The sequence below is a fragment of the Hypomesus nipponensis genome, chromosome 7, assembly GCF_054491055.1.
Source record: "Hypomesus nipponensis isolate SF chromosome 7, ASM5449105v1, whole genome shotgun sequence".
NCBI classification, from domain to species: domain Eukaryota; kingdom Metazoa; phylum Chordata; class Actinopteri; order Osmeriformes; family Osmeridae; genus Hypomesus; species Hypomesus nipponensis.
In genome coordinates, this window is record NC_140367.1 from 8,231,525 (window position 1) to 8,256,496 (window position 24,972).

The 24,972-nt window shown below is 47.4% G+C and overlaps 1 protein-coding gene across 3 annotated transcripts in view; it reads left to right on the forward strand.

Moving 5' to 3' along the window:
- The first annotated feature begins 237 nt into the window (after positions 1-237).
- The window catches only part of osbpl8 (oxysterol binding protein-like 8), a 59,608-nt gene continuing 34,873 nt past the window's right edge, over positions 238-24,972 (forward strand). For 2 of the 3 annotated variants that reach the window (XM_084701661.1, XM_084701663.1), the window contains exons 1-4: positions 238-411; positions 548-581; positions 7,722-7,775; positions 13,940-14,037. In XM_084701661.1, coding sequence (XP_084557787.1) covers positions 13,990-14,037 — 48 coding nt within the window. In that variant the 5' untranslated portion in view covers positions 238-411; positions 548-581; positions 7,722-7,775; positions 13,940-13,989. The remainder of the gene's footprint in view (positions 412-547; positions 582-7,721; positions 7,776-13,939; positions 14,038-24,972) is intronic. The other variant, XM_084701662.1, reaches the window with a different exon arrangement.

Genomic DNA, 24,972 nt, shown 5'->3' on the forward strand with positions numbered 1-24,972 from the left:
CACTTAACCCGTCCGAATCTAATCTGCGACCAACAATCGTATTTATTTTATAATTATAATATGTTATAATATATCACACGTCTTATTAATGAAAGTAGTTGATATACTATTTGAATTATTTCATTAAGTTTCAATAACGCATTAAGCCTCAGCCGAATAAGCCAAATACATTTTCAGTGTTCCGTTACAAAAATCGAACGCTGAACAAGCGACTTCCACAGGCGTTACAGTCGATAATCGAGAGAAGATGCGCAGGAAGACACGAAAGGAGGAGTGCTAGTGAGGGACTAGCTAGTTCATCAGTAACAACTAATCTAGTTTAAAGCGCTTGAGAAAAGACAGCTATATTCTGAGGAACACACTCTATCAACCTATTTGGCTATATTCTTGGGGGATAAAAACGAACTTCAGGTGAGCTGCTACAGTACTGTTGAACCTTGCGGATGTAGTGGCTACTAACACAAACCCTGTCAGTCTGATGCTGTGACGATTGAGCAAGTTAGCCAGCTAGCTAACTAACCGTATTGCTGCTTCTCTGTTTTTACAGTCGGTGGAATACAGACAATTCAATTAATCTGAAGGTATGTGTATTGCATGTGTTTAACGTTTATGCACAAAAGCTGTCCAATACCAATATACCAAATGGGTGGTGGTGTGGTAACGAAGCCACATTTCATGTTTAAATAGCTAGCTACTACATTATTCGGTGTCACTGAATGAGACTAGATTTGGTTGTCGAATGACAGATTCAATGTCAGACTGCCAAACTACTAGCTGCACTAATCTTAAACTGACACCCTTCAACCTAGCTAGCATACTGACATCACTGAAACATCCGACCAGCTTATGTAACAAGCTTGTCGTATTCATGCAGGTCTGTTGCATTCAGATTTACATTGTCAGCGGAGACATCCTACATCTGTGTCATAGCATCTAGCACCATATTGAAACGTAATCAAATCCCAATTGTAATTGAGGCAAAACGATGTGAAAGGCAAACCCATTTCAGGGAAAGTTATTCAATTAAACGTCCTGCCCTTGAAGAATATCATTAGTAATTGATTGTTTATTGGCATGCTAATTGGCCATTCTTATTATAACCATTTTCAATTTTGTTTACATTCTCTATAAATCGAATCAGGTTCATGTCAGTGTATTTACATGAACACCATTGAGAAATGCTTGTATGGCTTTAGTTAACACATTGATTCTGTACAAGTAGGCTATTACATGTCCGAGGCTATCATGTGACAGCAGCCTTGGCCTTGGTACCAAGTTACAGCTTTCTCCTAATAAGAGGGTAGGGCCCTGCAACATAACACTACCACAAGACACAGTTGGGCTATACTGTGATATGGCATGCCTGCCTCTTCATAATGGGCATTATGCTTGTGTACACTTGTGGTTCTCACTGATGCAGACAAACAGTTCTTTCAATAGGTTACTGGCACAGTAGACTATAAGTTGAAATGATTCTGATCAAACATTTTTCACATTATCTGTTGTAATTTATAGTAAATAGTTGATTCATCAGTATTGAATTCATCAGTATTTGACCCGTCTCACATATGCAGTACTTTACTGTAGCTTATGTGAATGATGGAGGAGCATGTTATCCAGTCAACGCAGACCTATAATTTCTCCTAAAGCGCTAAGTTAATTAGTTTCCTACTCCTGCCTGTTCAACTTGGCCATTCCTGTTTTGTGAGGACTGCATATTTCCATGTTTGCATTCCGTTGATTTGCATCTCAATTACGTGTGATACTAGCCTTTCCCCAGTGAGGCAATGTTTCAGCAATGCCCAAGATGCCCTCTGTGTGTTATGCTCAGGTCTTGTCATTTGCCTGTCAAATGTAGTTTCCATTCCTTTCCAAGCGACAACCTGTGGGGGTTGAACTGTTGTCCGGTGATATGGCACCATTTTTCATTTGAATAAAAGTAGGTGATATACCAATGTACGGGATCTCTATGTCCTGGCACCTACCTTTTTCCAGTACACTTGGCTGGCTGTGTATGGCTGGCTCATAGCTCGAGATGACCCTCCATGTTGTGTGTTAAAAATAATTATGTAGTGTCTGGTCATTTTAATGCATCGTTTTTTTTTTTCTGTGGACACATTTGGACACAGAGCAGATCTCCAGACAGCACAATCACATTAGGGAGTGCAATTACCTTCACTCTGACAATATGAGAGTGTCAGCCAGGTTAATGAAATCAATTCTTAATGCCAGGCAGCATGGGGCTTGCTCCAAGCTACAGATGGATGTGATCATGCCGTCAACAAACAACTAGCTCATTTACAAGGAAGTAGTATTGGCATTTCATTCAAAAACAATAATGTAATGGATGCAAGTTAGGCTATATCAAAATCCTTTAGTTAGCCTACTTATTCGCCTTGATCACTAATTAAGCTATTTGAACTATGTCAACAAAGCATTTAGGATAAGGGACACTCATAATGCTTATTTAAAAGCCAGATTTAGATTTGTGTCATGTCACAGATCATAACTCCTTACTCATGATCTTCACAGCGATTAAATAAGATTGGGTCAACTTACTGTGTTTAAAGCTATCCATACATAATAGTTCCTTAACTAACTATTTAACCATTTCCCCTATGTGCCAGCAACAATTTCCTATTTGAACAGTAATATGGAATATTATTCTCATAAAAATACTACAGATTGACTCCATATTCAATAACACCATTTTACTCCACTTTCAATCTTACCCTCAGTGTTTTTAATTATCTTAAATTAATTATAATGGTGTTACATAAGACACTAAATGCAGCGTAAATTAAAACCTGCAGCTCCCCGGGCACTTTGTTCATATTGTTTCCTGCCGGGGTTGAAACCCGGCGCTTGTAACAGAGCGCTCAGGCTTTGATTGACAGGTGAAAAGGTGGGAGGGGGATCCCCCCCAATCACCCTGCTGTGATACTGGTCATCGGAACTGACTCACTGGGATGTTTCAATATCTTGCTTTTGTCTAGTCCACCAATTAGGAAAAAAAAGATATACTTAAAGTTAGATTGAGGTTTACAGTTTCCGCGTTCTTTTTCCTTTGTGCTGTGCAATGATGGTGCTAGGAGTTATGGTGCCAGGAGTTCCATTTTACAGTCTAAAATGGAACTGGAACTCAAAAAGTGGCACATGAAGAAGAAGAAGAATTGTATCTTTTCTCACAGTAGGACTGTTAAAGATAAGTCACTTCACAAAAGTGAAGTCCCTTTCAAAGGGATTCCAATTTGCTTAAACAAAGCCAAAGGACTTAACTTTAATTAACACCTGACTCTTGGAAGGGCCACCTTTTCAAAATGTATTTCTAGATACAACCAGGTGCACAATGGGTTCAGAAAATGATTCAATATGGGGGGATAGAGGTTCTCCTCGCCTTAAGACGGAAGGACCAGGCCAATTATCCTCAGAGCAGCCCCTCGTCACGCCTCCAGAGCACAGCTCTCAATATGGAGCAATCTAGTTAGGTGTGCACACCCAAACTCCTCAGAAGAGAAGGCCACTTATAGGTCTATTCAACTGTAAAATAGTCAATAATGAATATTCGAATTGTGAAATGTGTTAATGTTCCCATCCTTACTCCTCAAGGGCCACGCAGTGCATCCCAGTGTTCCTGTCATGATCCTATAGCCTCAGGGAGTGATAAACACTCAAGGAAGACCTTGACCTTGAGCTAAATGTCAGTAAGGACCGAATTTGTAGAATGGGGGATCAAGTAATACATCTAGAGTATCATCGATGGTGAAAGGGTTCCTGTCTGGTTTGATTTGAGCTGGGTGGGTTTTAGGAGACTCTTGAGATGTAGAAATCTCTCTCTAGAGAACTCTCTCTAGAGATTTCAGGAAATGAAAGCCACGCTATTTTATATTTAGTTTCCCCTCTCGGCATCTCTTGTTACCTGCTGGTGTCTGTGAGCTCACAGGGACTAGCTGCTGTACACGTTTTGACATTCAAGAGTCTATTGTTACTCAGCCATTTTCATACTTTTGTGTCTTACAGCTGAATGCCTCTTCTGGTTGTGGAGATTGTAGAGACGTGACCATTTAGCACACGCCTCCTGATTCAATCCAATGCGATTATTCATACATGTTGGTTCTCGTAGGGTATTTTCCCAATGGGAATGTTTTAGTCTACAATGGATCCAGTGGCCACAATAGTTTCATTCATAGCCACACCACTCAAAATCAAGCAGTACTTGCTTGCTAATGCATTTCGAATTAAGTGATTAGTAGGACAGAGACTCCATATTAGCTATGAATAATACATTTGCTCAGATGGAAAAACCCAACCAGGACAGCTGAGCCAGCATAGTCTGACAAGGGTTCCCCAGGCAAGAATGAGCTTGAGACAATAATGAACAAGAGTTTTTCTGTTATTTTACTACATAGATTAATTCGACTACACAAGTTACTATAACAGTCAGTACACCAATGTAAAATATTCAATCAACTTGCAGAGATGTCTGGCCATTGGTTTTCAATATCATGGTTAGAAACACATTACCCTAATGTGTAAGTGATGTTTCAGTGCAGTTAGTGGAGGATGGTGTGTATGGCTTCACAGGACTGTCCAAGGCAGGCCAACAGGACCTTGCCTCGTCATGTCTTGCTGCATGGACGTCACTCCCAGCAATCTGTCTGGCAGGGTTCCCTGTCCAGCCAGAAGCATTACTGTGGGAATTCACATTCACAGCCATAAATGTCAATGTGAAGATAAATATAGCTCAAAACAGGGTGTGAACACAAGGGTGTACCTCAGACGGCACACCCAGTATTGTAGAATGGCTTACTGGACTGCAGGGAGAAAGAGAAGGCGAGACAAAGAGGATTTGACTAACTCAAATTAGGCCTATTCAATGAATACTTTAAGGTATTTTATCAATGAAAGCCAAGCTTGCTGTTAAATTAAGATTGGGGAAAGAATACAAAACACTTGAAGCAAATGTATTTATCGAAATAACAATGAAAAACACACAGCCACATGAAGCCTGTACAGTGCGATGTATTACCACAGCAGCTAGTCTTAAAGGGATCAAGTGTCAAAGCATTGTGTGAGTGAAGGACTCCTTCCTTTTACCTGGCCTGGGCTCAACCACACAGATTAACAAGGTCAGACCAGTTCCATTCTGTTTTTCTGTTGACTCTTCCATCACAACCGAGGCAGGCTTTCCATGACGAAACCCAACTGATTGTGGGGAGGAAGTATACATTTAGACTGGCCTATTTGATGCTTATTTTTGTTTATGGTTATTGAAATGATCATGCACTGCTTTGCTACTGGGCTGTTACATCTGTTTCACATTTCTTAGTTTTTAGCTTGTCATGTACATTCCACAATTCCACAACCCTTTCCAGTTTAGTATTTTACAGATAATGGAACTGAAATTTGTAATGAATTTGGTCAGGTGAAGGTTAGGAAATTGTAGACAGAATAGACAAGTAAGGCTATCAATAAAGTGAATGCTGGGTTTGTGTGTTATGCCAGTTAGGCCTGCAAAGTGACATTTAGCCTAACCAATTTGGTGTTTCCGTTCACTTTTCGTTTGATACAGAAGAACTCGTTTTGCATTCCCCAAGGGCACATTAACAGTAGCTTCATGACTCACATTAAAATGTCCAATAAAGAGAAAAAAAAAAGATAAGAGTAAATGTTACTCATTAGTGTCCAACTGATAGTGATGAGCGTTTGTAGGCCACTGTTTTCTTCAGGCAAAACTTGAGCGCATTCATAGGCAGTGTATAAACAAGTGATGCCTTTGTCGATTCTGTGGGAAGACAGCAACTGGTTGACTGTTATCTAACTGTTTGGCATGATTTGAAAGGGATTTTAAAATCGTCCTTTCTTCAAGGTTATATCTTAATAGTTGGCCTGATGCTCTAGTTTTAGTGGAAGGAAAAAGACATTCACCGGTACTGAAGAACTGAGGGCTTACATCATTCAGTGCTGTAGGTGTTAAACTGTGGTGATGAAATTAGTGAAGGGTCCGAGACTCATGTTATTATCCTTATCAAGTCTTTGGATCATAGCTCATTGATTTGCAGGATAAAAAATATGGATGCCAACAGCCTGTGTGGTAGAGAACAGAGCAGGAGTATCCTGATGTCTTTGGCATTTATAAACCTTGCCAAAGGAACAATTACCCACACCAACTCCTGTTTCAAGGCTGAGTTTCATCACAACAATGACAATTTTACACACCTGTTAAAAAAACTACAACTGTGGCTCCCCAGTCCAGATGTCCAGCCTGGTGTCAGGCTATTCCTATGGATGTCCTTCACTGGTCTCTGGCCCTTGGCCCCCGGCCCCTTGCCCCCAGCGCCTTGCCCCCAGCCCCTTGCCCCTGGTCTGTGCCTATCTGCAGCTGTCACCTGGCTCAGTGTAAGCCCAGACCACTGGAGACCCTGTGCTCAGGGGGAGTGTGTAACACAATTAGGCCAGTCAGTGGAGGGTGGAATTGAAGGAAAGGAGGGGGGGGGGGACGTCTTGCCATCTCCACTTCTCTCTCAACCGGAACTATATTTAGACTGGATGGCTTCAGAGATGACAGTTTTTTCCTCATCTTGGCCATTTGCGAGTTACGTAATTTGGTTCCACTGCTGTTGACTGCTACCTGTCGGGGCTTTGGTATTTTTGATGAAGCGGGCGGATTCCCTCAGATGTTACGCTGTCAAAGTTGCCCCAGTTTGTACTGCTGTGTGTGTCATGGGGGAGAATAGACGACCTGAGGTTGCCCGGTCAGTGCTTTCTCTGCCGTATCCCAGGAGAGTGTTGTGCCACGGTTGTCCTTCTCCATCTCCTGTGACACGCGGTCCCAGCTGGGACCTGTGTGCACCTCCGCAGAGCTACCCTCTCACTGCTGGATGCCTTCATCAGCCTGGCCTTTAGACAGCTGCACACACACGCACACAAACACACACACGCACACCTAAGCAGACACGCGCACGGAATCCCACCACACACACTCACACACAACCGTACGCACATCCAAATATACACACACACACACACACACACACTCAGATAATATTCATCAAATCACAGAGGCAGCTAGCCAAGCGAACAGACCGCAGGAGGAAGTCTTGGTCTTACGATCAGCAGAAAGAAGCAACAACATCCTGTCTCTCCTCTTTTCCCCCCTCTGTGCTCTCCTGAAGTTCCAGCCACAGCGTTTACATCATCCATAGTGCCTGGGGCTACGGCCTAGTAAGCATGGAAACTGGGACATGGAAGCTGTTTGGTGAATGTCTTGTATTTCCATGCAGAGAACTCTCCAGAAAAGTCAGCTATTAATCTGATAGTATTTAGTCCTACATACAGGGTACCCCCCCCCCCCTCCCCCCTTTTCCGCCATAACAGCAGCACACCCAATGGGGCCATAGTGGCCGCCGGATGGATGTGCTAATTGGCCAGCTGACTTATAATCTTCATCCAGCCAGGATCAAGGAATTTGTTTAAGAGGCAACCCAAAGGATACGCCTCATCAAACCTACTGGCACGGAACAGATTAAAGCTGCCCCATTCACTCATAAAACCTCTCTCTCTTGCACACACACACACATACATTATTGTCTGTCTGAACACTGTACATAAGCAGCCCTCTGGTGGGCTCATATTATAAGGGGAGGGGAGTAACATTGTGATGTCATCTCTCTCTCGCTCTCTCTCTCACTCTCTCCCCCCCCGCTCTCTCTCTCCATCAGGCTGGCGGTGGTGTTGCCGTGAGAGACTGCTTTTTGCTGCGCGGTCCTCGTGAGGTAGGTCCTATATTTGTCACTGCCTGTCTGTGTTACCACTGACTGGTAAATTGGTGTGTGTGTATAGCTGTTGTGTGTGATGTGTGACGGTATGTGCTCATCAGGGCTCGGCATGAACGCTTACGGCATAGCCTACATTGTGTGTGTGTGTGTGAGTGTCATATCGTACTGCATTCCAGCTCTGTGGCAGTACAGTTTAGGAGGGCTAGGTTATGTTAGCATGCTAATGTGCTTACACGGACACAACATAAGCTATCAGATGCAATGTCTCATCATGATGAGAGAGCACTCATGCCTGTCACTGCCAGACAACCTCTCAGTGAGTGTCTTGCATCAAGCTGTAGAATGCCTTTCCCCTCCTGTCCTCCTTCCTCCCCCTGTCCTCTCCTTTCTCCTCCAGTCCTCTCCTGTCTCCTCCAGTCCTCCCCTGTCCTCTCCTATCTCCTCCTGTTTCCTCCAGCCCTCCACTGTCCTCTCCTATCTCCTCCTGTCTCCTCCAGTCCTCCCCTGTCCTCTCCTATCTCCTCCTGTCTCCTCCAGTCCTCCCCTGTCCTCTCCTATCTCCTCCTGTCTCCTCCAGTCCTCCCCTGTCCTGTTGTATCTCCTCGTGTCCCCTCCGGTCCTCTCATGTCTCAGCCTGGATCTGGAATGGTAAAACATTAGTGAGTATTACATCTGAGGACTTGGAAGCGCACACGTCCTGAATATGCAAATAGGCTTTCACCTTCTCATCCTTTTCAGCGTTTCCTGTGAAAGGAGCCGCCACATGCTGCATCACATGTACTGTCATGCATTGTCCAGCCGCGGCGTATTGTCTGTCTGCGCTGCTCTCTCTGTAGTGTGCTTTTTGACCAGCTCCTGCTTGAAGTGTAGCTGGAGCATTCTGTGTCATGGCGGAACTGTCTAGAAGCTCTCTTTTGTGTCCATTTATCTTAGCTGTAGTTAGCTGGGCCAGCCAACTGGAATAGCCCTGTCTGTTATTGCTTGCTGTGATGTCTATTTCAAGCTAACTGGAATATAACTCTTAAGCTAGCTGGGTTAGTTTGTAGTCAGCCAGGTTTACTTTATCTAGCCTACCTATGCTAGTGTAGTTCACCAGGCTAGCTTTATCTAGCCAGCTGGGCTAGCTTTATTTAGCTAGCAGGGCTAGCTTTAATCATAAAGCAGGGCTAGCTTTTTGTAGCTAGCGGGGCTAGCTTTGATTATATAGCAGGGATAGCTTTATCTAGCTAACAGAGCTAGCTCCATAGCTTGCTGGAAAGGCTCTCTCCAGCTAGCTGGGCTCTCTAACCAGTCAAGTGTACTGCACCAGCTCTTTCCAGCTGTCAGTGATAGGGGGGGCTGCCGTTGCCAGGGATTGGATGAGAAGCGTCGGGGTCAGCACAGTCACCTTGACACCAGGCAAGCCAGAGCAGCCCTTATCAGTATTCCGTCCCAGAAGCCCCCTGTGAGGAGGAGAATGTGATGAAGAGAGGTGGGCGGCAGCAGAGTCCGGGATATCAGCTCCTTGTCTTCCATTGAATGACAGCTAGATGAAATGGTCTCAGACAAAGCTATATTGTATGATGTTCTGGAGGCTGCGTGGGGAAACTCTAAGGCTATTAATTAGTTGAAAATGGACCGAAAAAAAACTAACAGCAGCTCTGCATTAGGTCTGATCAGGTGTGGGTGCAAAGTAGGAAATGCCTTGGCTTAAGTCCTCATATCAGAGCATCTCTGATAATGTCCTTTCACATGTTTTGCAACACCCTTCTTTCCCCGTCTTTGAGCCATCTAGGTTATGTGACGTCCTGTGAGCTGTGAGAGAACTGTGCTCTCTGCATCAGGGTTTGGACTTGCAAGCTCCATTCAAGACAATGTGAACCGACACCTGAAAAAGATGTTTGAATTCCCCCCGGTCTCAACCTACTCTTCCTCCATCCTAGGTTTACACAGATGATTAATATTCCCGTACACTCTGGCCTAGATGAGGGAATTCTGTTTGATGACCCCCCCCCCCCCTCCTCCTCCTAGGCACATCAATAAACTGGGACGCACTGATGACATTCCCCTGTAGCATAGCATTTAGGAACAGTCTCAACCATTGATTTTCACTCCTCCTAGTGCAGGGTGTTTCTCCTCCCTAGCCACAAGGTTACATGGCAACCCAGTCCCAAGGGTCCGGCCTGTCTGACATCTCGAGGATCACCCCGCCTGGTCCTGGCTCCTTGGTTCTGTGAAAAGTGGCGCCCAAGGCCTGTCTGTCTGTCTGTTAGTCAGTCTGCCATGTCCCCTCCATGTCTGTAGAGCAGGCTTAGCTTAAAGGGAAGGTTGAGGAGAGGACACTAGTAATGACTGTGTAGTAGACCCAGTGCCTGAAGAGGACACCTGCGTCCGGCTTCCTGTCTGCAGCATGTCAATTCTACAGAAAAAAACACTGAACGCTAATGACAGGATTGACGTCTGTCTGCCCTTCATAGACGGAAGACAGTGAAGGTTGTATTATGGTAATTCAGCCTTTATCGTTATTATGACCGGATAAGGGCCAAGTAGCATGCCAGAAAAGGCTGTTCTCCCGTCCCTGTGTAATCACGTCATATAAACACGCAGATGTGACCTCTGCCATGGCTATTAATTATTGAACCAGAATACATAACAGCCTGGGGTGTAGAATGAATTAAGGTCAAGGGCACAATCTTGAATGAAATTCAAATTCAACAGGCAGAAGTTCCTTTGATGCATGTAACGGTCTCTGTCCTGGCCTGGCATCAACCCTCCTCTGAGCGTCGTCACAAACCTGCTGTCAGGATCAGGTCACGGCCCAGGGCCACACGTTCAGGGGAGCCTGCACTCAACCTGGACAGTAATCCCCATGACTGCCTCTGGCTCTCCTGCTGCAACGCTGCCAAGCCACTATTTTGGGATTCCCTGTCCCTTCCCTGTGTCTCTGGCACTGATGAATAGGTATTAGCTGGCAGGAAGCTGGGGGACGGCAGAGGGAGGGAGAGGGGAAGAAAGAGATGGACGTGGAGAGGGAGAGGCCAGCCCGTGCCAACCTCTTTAGAGGCAGGGTAGCAGTCGAGTGAGGATAGCGGTTCATGTTTTTGCCATCAGGTGGGACACGATCACTAACGGTCCACACACGCGCGCACCGTTTCTGAACGACTGGAATGAGAGAGAATGATGACGCTAAGACTGGAGAACGTGTAACGACAGTGATGCTGCGATGCCCAGCCTGGACGGGTGGAGAGAGAGCTACAGGAGGGGGGGTCATGCCTCAAACCTGCCGCAGTGCTTCTAGGAACTCTCAATGCTCTGAGACGTACACATGCCTGAGACGCTGCTGGACTGAGAGAGAGGGAGGGAGGGGGCGAGCGTGGGAAAGAAATGGAGGAGAGCATTCATCCGAATCGACTAATTTTTGGAGCAGTTTTATTCAAATAGTTCATTTTTAAGTTTATTACTCTGGAACAACATGCCTCCTTAGTGTCTATGCTCGTTGTCCTTGACCCGCCCTCATGGCACCACCACAACAGGACAAAATGTTCTTGTGGGCCCACCCTTCAACAGGGTCCAGCTGAAATGCTGAGTCATTTTGCTTAGCGTTAATAGCAGCAGCGAGCTGGTTGTTTTGAGGAAGTGTATGATGCATCTGTTGCAGGTTAATTGTCATGTGTCGAGGCTGGGCCTGGCCTGTCAGCACAACAACAGACTGTGGAGAAAAGAGTTGTGTGTGTGTGTGTGTGTACAGGTTGTCAGTGTGTGAACACCTGTATCAGTGTTAAATGTTCACCTGCTACTCTTTCAAGCCCTCCATTGTGCCTCAGCAAAAATGACTTTCAGTAAAGCCAGCATGGAGTCTAGCTTTTCATTTGTTCCAATTTGACACCTACTTTTCATTCTGTATAAGAAATCCTTTAGCTGTCAGCCTTTCTTAAAATGGCTTCACTCAACTCCTCCCATTTCTGTAGTGCTGTAGCATTATCATTCTGACCTGCTCATATTTAATCTCCTGATTGAAAAGACCTTTTGTCAACTGTCCAATAGTCTCTGAGCAATTGCTAGCTGGACATACATTGATAACCCAATCGGAAAAAAAGGATATGCTACTTAAATCTAATTTAAATGTATTAAATGAGAGCTTATGACATTATCCTTATATTAATCTTTTACACACAATTGGAAGTATACTTAAAATGTACAACTAAAACTCATTGTATGTTTGTACTTGTACCTCGTAAACAAACCTACTTTCAGTATAATATGTTGCTTGGGCACCTTTGACCTCCGAGGGAGAAGCTGTCCTCACACACCACCAATCAGCATACAGGAAGAGAAGCATTTGTAAATGTCCAGAGATTTGGGAACTGTCATTGTCCACCTGAACAAGTTACTGTCTAAAGTCTAAACCCATGACTTCTCTGTTGTTCAGCTGCATATAACTTCAACAATAGGACAAAGCTGCTGTACATAGAGTTTTATCATAGCAGCAGCATCGTCGTACAAATTGTTCAGAACAGTACATTGTGTGCTTAGTGTGAAACAAAACCGGTTTGACTCAAAGCGGACATTAAATGACTTCTTAGAAAAACAACAAGCCCTGTGTCTGAATATATTCATTTACAGTCTAGTTAGCCCTATGTCTAATAAGGCAAGGTCAGCAGCATACTTATCATCCTCTTCCCTCTCTCCCTCCATCTTTCTTCCTCTCTGTTTCTGTGTATAATGCTCAGGCAGAATTATTGCAGAAATCTGTCTACTTTCTCGGAGCTGGTGTAAGTGTTTGCGCGCGTGCCCGCCCGCCCGAGTGTGTAACCAGAAGGTGTGAAGGTGATAATGCTGTGCTGAAACCTCATACCTTTTAATCTGTCATCTTTTCTCACTACTATTTAATCTCACCATGTTTCAGGAGTAGGTTTTATCTCTGCCAGTGTCAGTTCACGCTGGCTCTGGGGTAACACTGCAACACTAACCAGCAGCATGGGATTGTGGCCTTCACCCTGGAACACAGAAAACAGCGTGGTGTTCCTGCATTCCTGTCTCTCGTGGCCCGTTTAGTCGATGTCTCTGCTCTGTGGCAGTTTCTCACATCACGAGGGGAAAGGGACCGTTTTGGAACTGCCACAAAAGTCATTGGGGAGGACGGAGGAATTTGTCAGTGTTCTCTCTCTTTCTCCCTTTCTGGGAAGACACACGCAACCCAACCTATCCTCCTCTCAGCCCCGGTAAATAGTACCTGACACCACCTCTGTTAGGCAGCAGGTCTCCACAGGAGCCCAGACTCCTCTCACGCCCCTCCTCCTGCACCAGTGGGAGAGCAGTGTTCAGGTGACGTTTGCCAAACGGGAAGCAGAGAGGCGCGTTTCAGACGTCCAGGATCGATTGGGCCCTGAAGGGTTTGGAGAGCTGCTGCGGGGCACTCTGATGTCAGCTGCTGTGTTTATCGGGCGCTGACGGAGGAGGCCCCAGCTTATGGCCTAGCAGGGAGAACCTGACTGCTGTGAGGATCTGAGGAGGACAAGAGCTCGCTCCCTCCCTCTCTACGCTCTCTGTCCTGTTCTTTCTCTATCTCGCTTAGTCTTCCCCCCCCCCCCCATCTCTCTCACGCTCTCTCGCTCACCCTTTCTTCCTCTCCCCTATCTTCTCTCTCTCTGGCACAATCATCCCTCCCCGCAGGAGGTGGAGATGGAGCGAGAGAGAAGTGAGGGAGAGAGACACCGGATGTTTATGGCTCTAGTATTTGGAGATTTTCCAACAGGCTGCTGAAGGCAGACCCATTTAGGGTAGATGAGGGGAGACAAATGGAGGTTTACTGATGGGAAACGTGCGCCACAGCCGGTGGCGTGTCTCTCCAAGTCCAGCCCAGCTTTGGAGAGTGTTTAGGGATGAGGGGAGTGAAGAGAGATGGTACAGTATCCTACTGTACCTACTGTGTTGACTCTAACTCCTGAAGGAAGGGGCGTTAGTGTCCAACGGACCTTTTGGCGCATATTCCTGTTCCCTCATTCTTTAGTGGTGTGTGTCTGCACGTGTGTGTGTGTGTGTCTGAGCGAGCAGAATGTTGAGCTGTATCATGTTCCTGGCATACTGTCTGTGAGTCATTCGTAGGTGTTTGTTCAGTAGATGAATATGTTGATGTGTACCTGTGTGCGTTACGTTTCTTGCCTCTCTCTCTCTCCTGACAGACATGCAAGCTTCTGAGCTCCACTAACATCAGGCCAGACTCTGGGGAACCATGGAGTCGTCTTGTTCCGAGTCCCAGGGGGAACCTGAGAAAACTCTGGTAAGTAGAACCAAGACCTGGAGGAACAGTTTCACCACACAGGAGAAAGTTCACAGACAGACTACACATTCTCAGTCTCCGTGTTTCATAGACTCATTAGAAAACCCAGACAAATCACCACCACATCAACTCTCTCACTTTCAAAATCCCTGCCAAAATGTCACCCTAATTGGTGACCGTGTCCCATTACCATCTCAGTGGCATTAAGTCGAAGGAGGCAGATATGTAATGTCCCTATTAGCATCGACTAGGGGCCATGTCCAGTGCTTCCTGCTAATGATCAGAGTTGGCCTGCTCAGCTGCCAAGTGCTGGACAGGGGCTGGACAGGGTCTGGACAGGGTCTGGACAGGGGCTGGACAGGGTCTGGACAGGGGCTGGACAGGGGCTGGACAGGGCCTGGACAGGGGCTGGACAGGGGCTGGACAGGGGCTGGACAGGGCCTGGACAGGGGCTGGACAGGGGCTGGACAGGGGCTGGACAGGGGCTGGACAGGGGCTGGACAGGTACAACTGAACCTGGGGATTAGTGTTCTGTCAGGCTGGGCTAGACGGTGAGGGAGGCTCTGGAGGGGCTGAGGCCGCCTCATGAGGCCTGAGTCACGCAGCATCACAGGACGGCGTAGGCCAGCACCAGCACACAGGGAAAGGTCACCGAGCCTTTTCTCTGCTCGCTTTTATCTGTGAACGTCACCACAGGAAACACACATAAGCACGTTGACACACACAGGCACACACACTGTGGCGGCTGCCTTTCCTGTGTCCGGTTACTATTGCTTCGCAGTGATGATGTCGAAAAATGTATTTGCGAAGAACTTTTAAGGCAACATGTTGAATTCCCAAGTCGGCCAAACTGGTCGAAGACCCAAAGAGGACATATTGTGTGGATGTGGTTTCATTCTGTTCACAGTGAAAGATCCATTGAGGGGTCATGGCACCCAGGACTATAACACAGATTATGGTGCCTGGGAAGGCCTCCAAGATACTGCAGCCAGTCTGCTCTCCTCACTATGCTCACAATAAGGACCAGCCCAGCAGGCCCGAAGGCTTCCTGCCCACAGGACAGACTCCACACTGCACAGTCCAACACTTGACGTCTTTTTTTTATTTATTTTTTTTCATTACAGACTTTTTCATAGGATTGAAAATGGGATTGTTCTCATTTGTTTTTATTTTTTTCAAAAGTTTCTCTGTGAATAGTCCTCGTTTACGTGACTAGTTAGGCTTGACAGCGGTCCATATCTCTTGTTATTTACTGCGCAATAACACCTAAATTGATTGCCTGTAAGGCAGCAGATTGCTTTCAAAATAGGAATCGACAAAAAATATTACCCGTGTCCCCACGCACGGCTTGAGGGAGATTTCCATCCTCTATGGAGCATTAACTCACAACACCATCACCACAACACCAGCCCCAGTCCTCTGAATCATCGGAAAAATCGTAGCAGAAAAAGCGGGCTTTGAGCAGGATCGGGGAGACTTTTCGCTGTATTTCCCCCTGCCGTCTGTCGAGTTTGACTGTGGCAGTAAGATGAAAACCCCCCGTCTTAAATCCCATCTATCCTTCTTTCTTTTTCTTTTTTTCAGGGCCCTGTAATACACAACTGGCCTCAATCCCTCAACCGCAAGAAATAAATGCGGAATGTTCTCACATACTTGGTGTTGGTCTGAGAGAGATACTAGATGGGTTAAACACTTCCTACAGTATATGTCCTTAGATCATTTTTTTGGGCAGCTTCAATCTCCTGTGTGTGACTATTCTGTGTGGCTATTCTGCTATTTTGTGTGACTTTTGTCCGTCAAATGAACAGGTAGGCCATAGGATATGTACATGCGAAACACAACGGGTATCCGCAGAGTGTCACAGCCGTGAGCTGGCACAGGGCTAAAGTTAGCTGAGGTCTGTCAACGCCACGCCCTCGTAACTTCTCCACCACAGGAAGTAAACATCCTCGCTTTGTCTCTTCCTGTGCTCGAACCCGACACTTCTGACAGCGGGCTGATTGTGACACGGCGATGGGAACGGCAAATTCACACAATGCCGGAAGATGTTTTTCAACACCATCGCAGCTGAAAATTGAAGAATCACTCAATCATTTTCTGAACCTAATTTTCAGATCATACATCCACATGAGTCACTCCTCATTTCCTGTGGATAGGCCTACCTATTTGTAATAGTGCAGGCGTGACATATGCCTAATTGCCTAACATGCTAGGTTGTCTGTAGTGTTCTTCTCCTGACAGTATATTTTTAGCCCATTAGGAGAGGTAGGAGTCCATGGTTCAGTAGCGTATCTGGATATTGACACTGAACACTGATGGATGTTGGCTGTCTGAAGGGGGCTGGGGTGTGTGTGTGTGTGTGTGTGTGGGCCGGCGGGCGGTTCAGTGTGCGTGTTCTGTGTTCTGTGTGGATGTCTTGAGAGGATTTGAACTTCCTTTGGTATTCGTGTGTTGTGTATTGAATTGAATTATCCAGACTGTGTGTACGTACGTGGCTCCACGCACGTGGTGTTGCGTAACGTGTTTGTGTTTGGCCAGGAGGTTAAAGAGCGTGGCCGTTCACTCTCAGGCTCCCGGCATCGTATCCTGTTACCGTGGCCACCCCAGAGTCAGTGACACCATATGAGTGATGATGACGATGATGTGTCCTTTCAGCAGACTTGTCTGTCACTGTGGACTAGAGCATGGCTGGGGGGGTCGTCTAAAGGGACGTCACCTCAGGTGACATTAGAAACTCCGGAGACCGATGAGAAGGACAGTGAAACGTGGAGCCTCATCTTTGATGAACCTGGTTCACGAGAGGTTTTGAACTCTGTTTTAAGTTGTAAAGTCTTTCATTTCCTGGTGAGTGGTTTTACAATCATCTCAGGGTTGTGAGCTTGGCCAGGCCAGGGTTTTTATGTCACTTTGAAACTAAAGGGACATTGTTGCTTTTTTGTGCACTTCTGACTTTAGAAAACATGGTTATAGCTTTGAGCTCCTCTCCGCGGAAGTGTTCAATGGCCCTTAATTCACTCCTCTAATTAAAGTGGGGCCGGAATTATATTGCAAATGAGCTTGGATCACTTAGTGTGATGAACGCAGGACGGTGGTTTGTTGATTTGTTTGTCTTGAGTCGAGGAGACTGGAAGAAGCTCCTTGTTAGCTGGCCCGCTCGTCTCCTTGTCCTCGGAGGGGTGTGAGAAACAGACCTTTATTTTGTCAGGATGCAAATGATGCTCTCCCTTTAGCCCTGTGGGCCTGAACATCGACAATCATAGCCTCTGTCTAGCGCCTTGATTTCAACCGGACCACCACAATTGTGTCTTTGTCAGGTTGGTGAAAGAGAACATAGCCATTAGTCTGTTTCATGAATAGTTGTTTTTTCTTCAGCAGAATGTCGCTAGCCTACAAATAAAGAGATCCCCACTTCCTTGGTGGTTGAATAACTTTTAAATGTCGCGTTGTCAGATAGAAGAGAGAATACTCTCAGATGTGAAGTTCAGTCTTAAACTCATCAAACCATGTGTTATCTTAAAATTATTTCTCAGGCATTTCACTGTTGGCCGAGGAGTTGTTTGCTAACAACAAACCAAGACTTGAAACCTTGAACAATAGCCAGATTCCAGACAACAAGTCGACCCAACTGTGCAAACATCATTGCAATGTTACTGATTGACTAGCCTGCGTTTTGCCAGACCAGTCAGAAGGGTGTTTAGTCAACCATGCATTATGAAAAGCAGATAGGGATTTGCAGGTGCTGTAATCTCGCCTGCATCCAGATATCAAAACATGTTCATTTGATGTGTTTATTTTAACAGGTGGTAGTCATGGTGCCATAGTGCTTGTTTCACTTATCTACCTTCTAAGAGGCTGTTACCGAAACACTGACTCCAGGCCCATACCTTACCACCCGCCCCCTTTCTCAGACACACAGATAGAGCAACCCACATGAATCTCCCTTGACCTAGTTGGAACCTCGGTTTAAGGTTTTTCCCCATTTCTGCTTTCACACATTTCACAATCACATTTAGCAGACGCTCTTATCCAGAGCCACTTACAATAAGTACAGGGACATTCCCCCTGAGGCAAGTAGGGTGAAGTGCCCAAGGACACAACGTCATTTAACACGGACAGGAATCAAACCTGCAACCGTCTGATTACTAGCCCGATTCCCTAACCACTCAGCCATCTGACTCTCTGGCACACGGTGATAATGATCGTCAAAATTACTAGAAAACTTCTGCTAGTCTTTCACTTGACATCAAGCATCTGTGCGACTCCAGAACTATTATTACTTTCTGAAAACCATTGAGGTATGGCCTTCACAACCTCACAGTCAATGTCCCAGTCTGTCAGGCAATAGGCCAGGCTGTCAGGCCCAGAGGAGAGACTGTTGTGAGCCAGGGTGAACGGTTAAGTAGGTTAATGGAGAAAGAACAAGAGCAAAAACTCCATTAATGACACGCCAAGGCTGAGTACCCTGCCAGACCATAATAAGATGCCTGCATGGTTGGGCTGATGTGTGCGTGCGTGCATGTGTGTGTCTCTGTCTCCTCTTTATTGTGGGCCAGCTTGTTTGTTTGCTACACGCTGGCTGGGGAAATGAGATGGCCGGTTGATGTATGTAGAAGGACCAGAATGACTAACATCAAGGTTTAGGGAGATAGAGGGGAGAGGGCGAGGGCTGTTCCGTTATTGAATGGTATGCGTGTGCACGCACGCGTAAAAACCACTGACATCGGCGAAACGTGAAGACGGAGCGAGGATCAGAGAGATTAGGACCTCCTGTGAAAGTAAAAGACCTATTGACAAAGGCAGAGGGAGCTTACATGTCACACTGATACAAGAGGAGGGCAAATGAAAGAAAAATGAATTAAATATAGAGGAGGATAGGGAGAGAAGGAGGAGGGGGACTGTTGGTTTATGAAAGAGAGAGGGCTGGGGAGGGAAGGAGGGAGGGAGAGGGGAGGGGAGGGGGGGAGGGAGGGGGGGGACAGCATGTGAAAGAGGGAGGGACTCGTGCTCTCCGGCACGCTCTCCTATCGTCCACTCTCCTGCTCCCTCCTTCACAGGCCCTGTGTGTGTGCGTGTGTGCGTGTGTGAGCTGGGCTCCATCGCTGGTCTGGCGGCTCAGTCCCGTCCCCGGCAGCAGCAGCAGCAGCAGCAGCAAGCAGGGCGTCACGGCCAGCTGACACACACACGGTGAGCCTCGGTCTCCGTCTGGGCAGACTTCACCATGGTGAGGAGGAGAGGGGTGGAGGGCGGCTGCAGCCTGGCACACGCTCGCACGAGCTCAGCCCGTCTGGATTTCCACATTGTTCCGTTTATGGTTCTTGTCTTTCAGAGCTGTCGCTCTTTGTGCTTCTGTCAGGACCAAAATGGTGTCATTTGTGTCAGCGCAGTACACGGGTACGCAACTAAAGCTGTTTGCAAGGAGTTAGTCTTTATTCACTCAGGAATATTTGCCGTTCCACTGTGGCTGTTTTTGTTGACTGACTGTCTGGATAAAGCGTCTCTGTCCGTGCGCAACATCTGGGGCTACCACTGAGAAACTCCGTAAGCCCTATGGCCTTGCACCGAGATAGGCAAGGCAGCTGTGGTCCGAGCATGTCTGTCTAAATGGGGAATGGTTGCCAAGGCATGGATCATTTCTGAGACTAGGATTACCTGTGGCTTGTTTACCAGTCACTGCAGCTGGGCAGAGATCCTGAGGTGGCCTCTGCGTCCGCGTCAAACTGAAGAACCTGGCGGTCAGTCTTTCTGCAGTTTAGATCTCTGGTCGTTCTTCTGTTTAGCTCTGATGGAAACCCATGTGATGGTGATGGTTACTCGTAAAGCAGACCCGTGAGGGCTAGCTGTCCTCGGTACAAATTTCAGTGTGTCAACGGAATCCTTGTTACATTGGTATCCCAGAATGCCGTTTGGCAGTGGGATCCCATGAATGGGTGTTCAGCTGTGTGCTATAACTTTGGGCTGTGGCTGAACCAATGAGCTACTGGGAATAGCTGCACCCAATCAGATTGTTAGCATCAAGACAAATCAGGTTGTGGAGCATGATGTTGATTTGGAGACCTGGTCATCTCTGGAGTGTGTGATGTTGGAGCTGGTTCTGAACTCTCACGTGTCTGCAAGCCCCTGGTCTGATGCCCCAAATGGACTCGGATTGAATTACGAGAGTATCCTCGTTGGAAGGATAAGAAAGGAGACCACTTACTAGACATGTGAAACCAGCTCTCCAGACCAGAACTCAACTCTCTTTGAAGGAGGAAAAAAGAAAGAATCCGCTTTCAAGGAAGTTCCTCAGAACACCGATCCTTGACAAAACGGACGGCCGATCAAGTTCTCATTCTCAAGGTGTAGTACTGCTCTTCACAAAAGACTAAGGTCTGGCTTGGCTTTGGAAACTCGGTAGGATAAATTGCAGTCATGATGTGACCTGGCCAGTCTCTGTGTCATGGCCGCTGCCTCTTCGATCATCCTCACCCCCCCTCCCCCCCAGACAGGCTTCTCCTGTTCCCCATCCTCTTCTCCCTCACCCAGACAGGCCCTGCTGTCCTCCTCCTCCTCGCCCAGACAGGCCCTGCTGTCCTCCTCCTCCTCGCCCAGACAGGCCCTGCTGTCCTCCTCCTCCTCGCCCAGAGACGGACTCTCCCGTTACCCTCTCCCTCCCAGAGCGCCAGTGGCTGTCACCTGCCTTCTCCCCGGACATCGAGCCCCCAAGCTGAGCTGAACCCGAGAGCCTCCGTATCCCGCCACCCCCTGTCCAAGGGCTGCGAGGAGAGAGAGCTGTGAAGGCCAGGGGGGAGTGGGGGGGTGGGGGAGTGGGGGGGTGGGGGAGTCTTGTGTTTGCCAACCCAGCTCTGCGTGGGACACAGTTCCTCTGGCCTTCACAGTTATCTGTTTCGTGTGCTTCCTGTGTTGACCCTGTCGCTCTCCTCTCTCCTCTTCCCAGGAGGGGTGCTGAGGTAGTTCCCACACCTGGTGCTCTGCTCCAGATCGCCCAGCAGGGTAGCTCCTTCCCGGGCCTTGACGTGTTAGATTGACCACCTGCCCAGGGACAGACCCACGTCACCCAACCAACACCTGGAGGCACACTGCCACAGGATCTGTCCCCTCTCATGGCCCACTTAGCACTTTTCTATCTTTAGCTCTGTCTTTCTCGCTCTCTCCTTTTGTCTCTCACACACTACCTACACATCCTGTGTGTAGGCCTACACAGCAGTGTGTGTGTGTGTGTGTGTGTGTGTGTGTGTGTGGGGGCTGGCTTAGCCCAGGCTATGCTGTAAGCAGTCTCTTGGCTAGCGTGTTGGCTCTACAGGGGTCTTTCTTCCAGTGTGTGGAGAGGTTATATTTACGAGGCCTGTCGTGTGTCTGCAAGAGCTGTAAATTAACGCACGCGCCAACGCGCTCTCCGGGCAACCTAGACCTCCACGACTTCTCCTGTGAGGCGGTCTGCTCGCTCGCCTCTCCTCCAGTAGGACATCTCAGCTCAGCCACGGAGAAAAACTCATCCCTGACTAATGCCCTGGACGTCCTCTCTCCTTCTCTCACTAAGTCCTTCTCCCTCTCCATTTTTCAGTATCTCTCTTTCTCATTCTTTCATACCCATGCAATTTTTTTCTCCCTCACTCAGTCTCCCTCTAGCTCTCACTCACTCAGTCTCCCTCTAGCTCTCACTCACTCAGTCACTCATTCTCCCGCTTCCCCCCCTTCCCCCCCCCTTCTCCCCTCTCTCTCTCTCTCTTTGCCCACCCCTTCTACTTCATCAGTTTACTCTTCGGAACCTGTTAGTGTAAATGTTCAGCGCAGTCATGCTGACCAGGCAGGAATACCCTCCCTGCCCTGGTTAACTGACCGTAGTGTTGACTTGTGCTGACCTGCGTGCATCCATTCCTCTCATGTCTGACAGAGAAGCTTCTTGAGTGTCCTGTCAGCGGGGCGAGAGCAGGCGAGCGCTGGAAACCACCTGAACGCGCCGAGGGGAGGGGCCTTTTGTGGCGTCGCACTGTCAGCCGCCGCTCGCTGTCCTGCACTTTGTTTGCCTTGTCTCTTTAGTGCCTCACTGCAGCACTAAACGTTCCATTAGGCATGTCTAGAATAGCTTAGATGGGCTGCCGGGTTTTACACTAATTAGGAAGCGGGGCTTAAGCAAATCGAATAATCTGAACTTCTGTTATACTCAGGATCAGAATCGGAAAGGGATTTATTCGCCATGAAAGTTTGCACAGACAAAGAATTTGCTTTGGCAGGAAGGTGCATACAATAAACATATAGGAATTTTACATTTAGATATGTGGTCTAACTATACTAAGGGTACATAAACTAGCAATATTAAGTGGAATTGAATTAAAATAAAAGAATAGAGTTGCCTTAATTTACAATATAAAATACAAATATTACAGAATATTTATACTCCCGTTATAAATCGTAAAAACTCTTTAATATCCTTTATTTAGGTTAGTTAACCCTAACCCAAAGTCCTGTGTTTAATTAGCAATGTGTATTTTAACGTTAATAATACATTATGCACATGGTAAGGCTTGGAATGAATTACCACGTTGAGAAGCAAGAACACACTATGAACAGAGTAATGGAGTGTTTTGAAGCATGTCCCAGTTGATGTAGAGCAGTGTGACAACTCTCAGACCAGGCTTGTGCACTCAAGCTCGGCCAGGCAGCATTCCATCATGCCTGAGCTGTTTGCAAAGCTACAGGAAGCTCTCTCCATGAAGCTCTCTCCATGAAGCTCTCTCCACGAAGCTCTCTCCACGAAGCTCTCTCCACGAAGCTCTCTCCACGAAGCTCTCTCCATGAAGCTCTCTCCACGAAGCTCTCTCCATTAAGCTCTCTCCACGAAGCTCTCTCCACGAAGCTCTCTCCACGAAGGTCTCTCCACGAAGCTCTCTCCACAAAGCTCTCTCCACGAAGCTCTCTCCACGAAGCTCTCTCCACGAAGCTCTATCCACGAAGCTCTCTCCACGAAGCTCTCTCCACGAAGCTCTCTCCACGAAGATCTCTCCACGAAGCTCTCTCCATGAAGCTCTCTCCACAAAGCTCTCTCCAGGATGTTGGTAGGAAGCGGTCAACTGCAAGGCAGTCTGGGGATGGATAAGCCCCTGTCCTCGCCTCAGTAAGGGCTGTGGAGGCGGGAGCCAGCTGGAGAGGGTGGTGGAGGAGCTGGGAGAAATACACTCTCTCACCCGGCAGCTAGCCTAGCTCCATCCCTTAAAACACATACAAACAAACAAACAGACTTTCACTCTACAAATACAGGCTCACCAACACAGAATGACACACACACACACACACACACACAGTGCCCGTGTGACCCCCCCCCCCCGCACTGTTTATGTCGAGGACAAGGTCAGACACTGACACATATCTCCACAGTAATGAGCTGCTCACACCGCTGGCGTTTAGCATCCAGGTTAACGTGGTTCCGTCGGAGATGTCGCTATCAAAACAACCCTGCAGGAGTCCCTCCTGTCCGTGTGAGATGCAGTTCATTCCCCCGAGTGGCGCTCGGATCAAATCTGATGGCCCACGCTGGCACCTGTGCTGGGCCGTCTGGAGGAAGTTCATTACTGCTTAGTCACTCCCATAGAGGGAGCGCAGAACACCATCTATCTTGCCTCGCTCGACATGTTGTGCAGTGGCATGAGAAACAAGACTATACGAGTCTTTGCCGGTAGTTTGGATATGAGAACATGACTATTTGATACTGCTCGCTTTTCAATGTATATGCGAAGGTGTCGTGTGACTCATTGTTTCTGAAGAGCCTCAAGGACTGTGCTCTTTACTCTTCACCTTGCTGAGGGCACCGCGGGATTTTGGAGCTCTGTCTCCCTTTTACGTCCTCTCTCTCTCTCTCTCTCTCTCTCTCTCTCTCTCTCTCTCCTTTCACTCCCTGTCTCTCACACCTCCCCTCACCTTACTTCTCTCCCCCTCTCTTTCTCTCACACCCCCCCCCCCCTTCCCAGAGGCCTCACAGTCATTATCTGGAGCTCAGGTCCTTGGAGGTTGCAGAGTAACCACACGTAATCACTCTCTCTGTGGAGGCCAGAGAGGTGCTGATGGCTCCAGTCTGCTCCTTTATTCACCCTGCCTGTCTTCTCATTCAGAGCTTCTCAACGGCCCATTACACTCTTTCTCCAGAGATTGGCTGCTCTCTCCATTTCTTAGTAATTCTCTCTCTCTCTCTGTCTCGAACTTCTCCTTCCTCTGACACTGGTAGACGCTAGCGAGACTAACTGGTCGTTCCGAGGTGTGTTTTCCAGTCTCGGGTGCTAGGGTGAACCGAAGGTCCCCATCGCTGCTTAGTAAGACACTGATCAAGGCTCACAGCCAATGCCCCGCCTCCACACACCACCGATAGAAATTGGGTCAACATTGCGCTGCGAGTTATGTTGAAACGTTATGTAATATGGCATGGCATTCTGTCTCTTGTAAGAGCTTTTTGTTTGTTTCGGAGGAAAGAGGCCATAGCCCTTGCTGTATGTGGTGTGGCAGCAATTTAAGATGAGGCCCTTAAAACACAGTTTGCTGTGCCCTGGAAAATGCCACGGTACACATAGTCAAAATGTACTGTAGTGATTTGATGCATTTCAGTAAGTACTGTATCCAATCTTGGCAGAAGAGTGGGTTAGTTCGTGGAGACTTACCTGCATCCCCCAGTCTGTCACCTCTCTGCCTTCCAAGCCTGTTATGTTGCAGCTGGGGACAAAGACAATATGACACTTGTCTGGCCCCCAGTCTGACCCTCCCCACCCCCGACCTCCCCCAGGTCCAAACTCGGGCTACTGAGAGCAACAGGCACGCTTCAGATGAAAGCCCAAAAAGCCAGACAGAGAAATGGCACCATGTCTAAAAATACACCTTTCATGTCTTCTCCTCTCTCTTCTATCAGAGGGGAAATGCTCTTAAACTCAAACTAGACTTGGGCTCTGTTCGAAA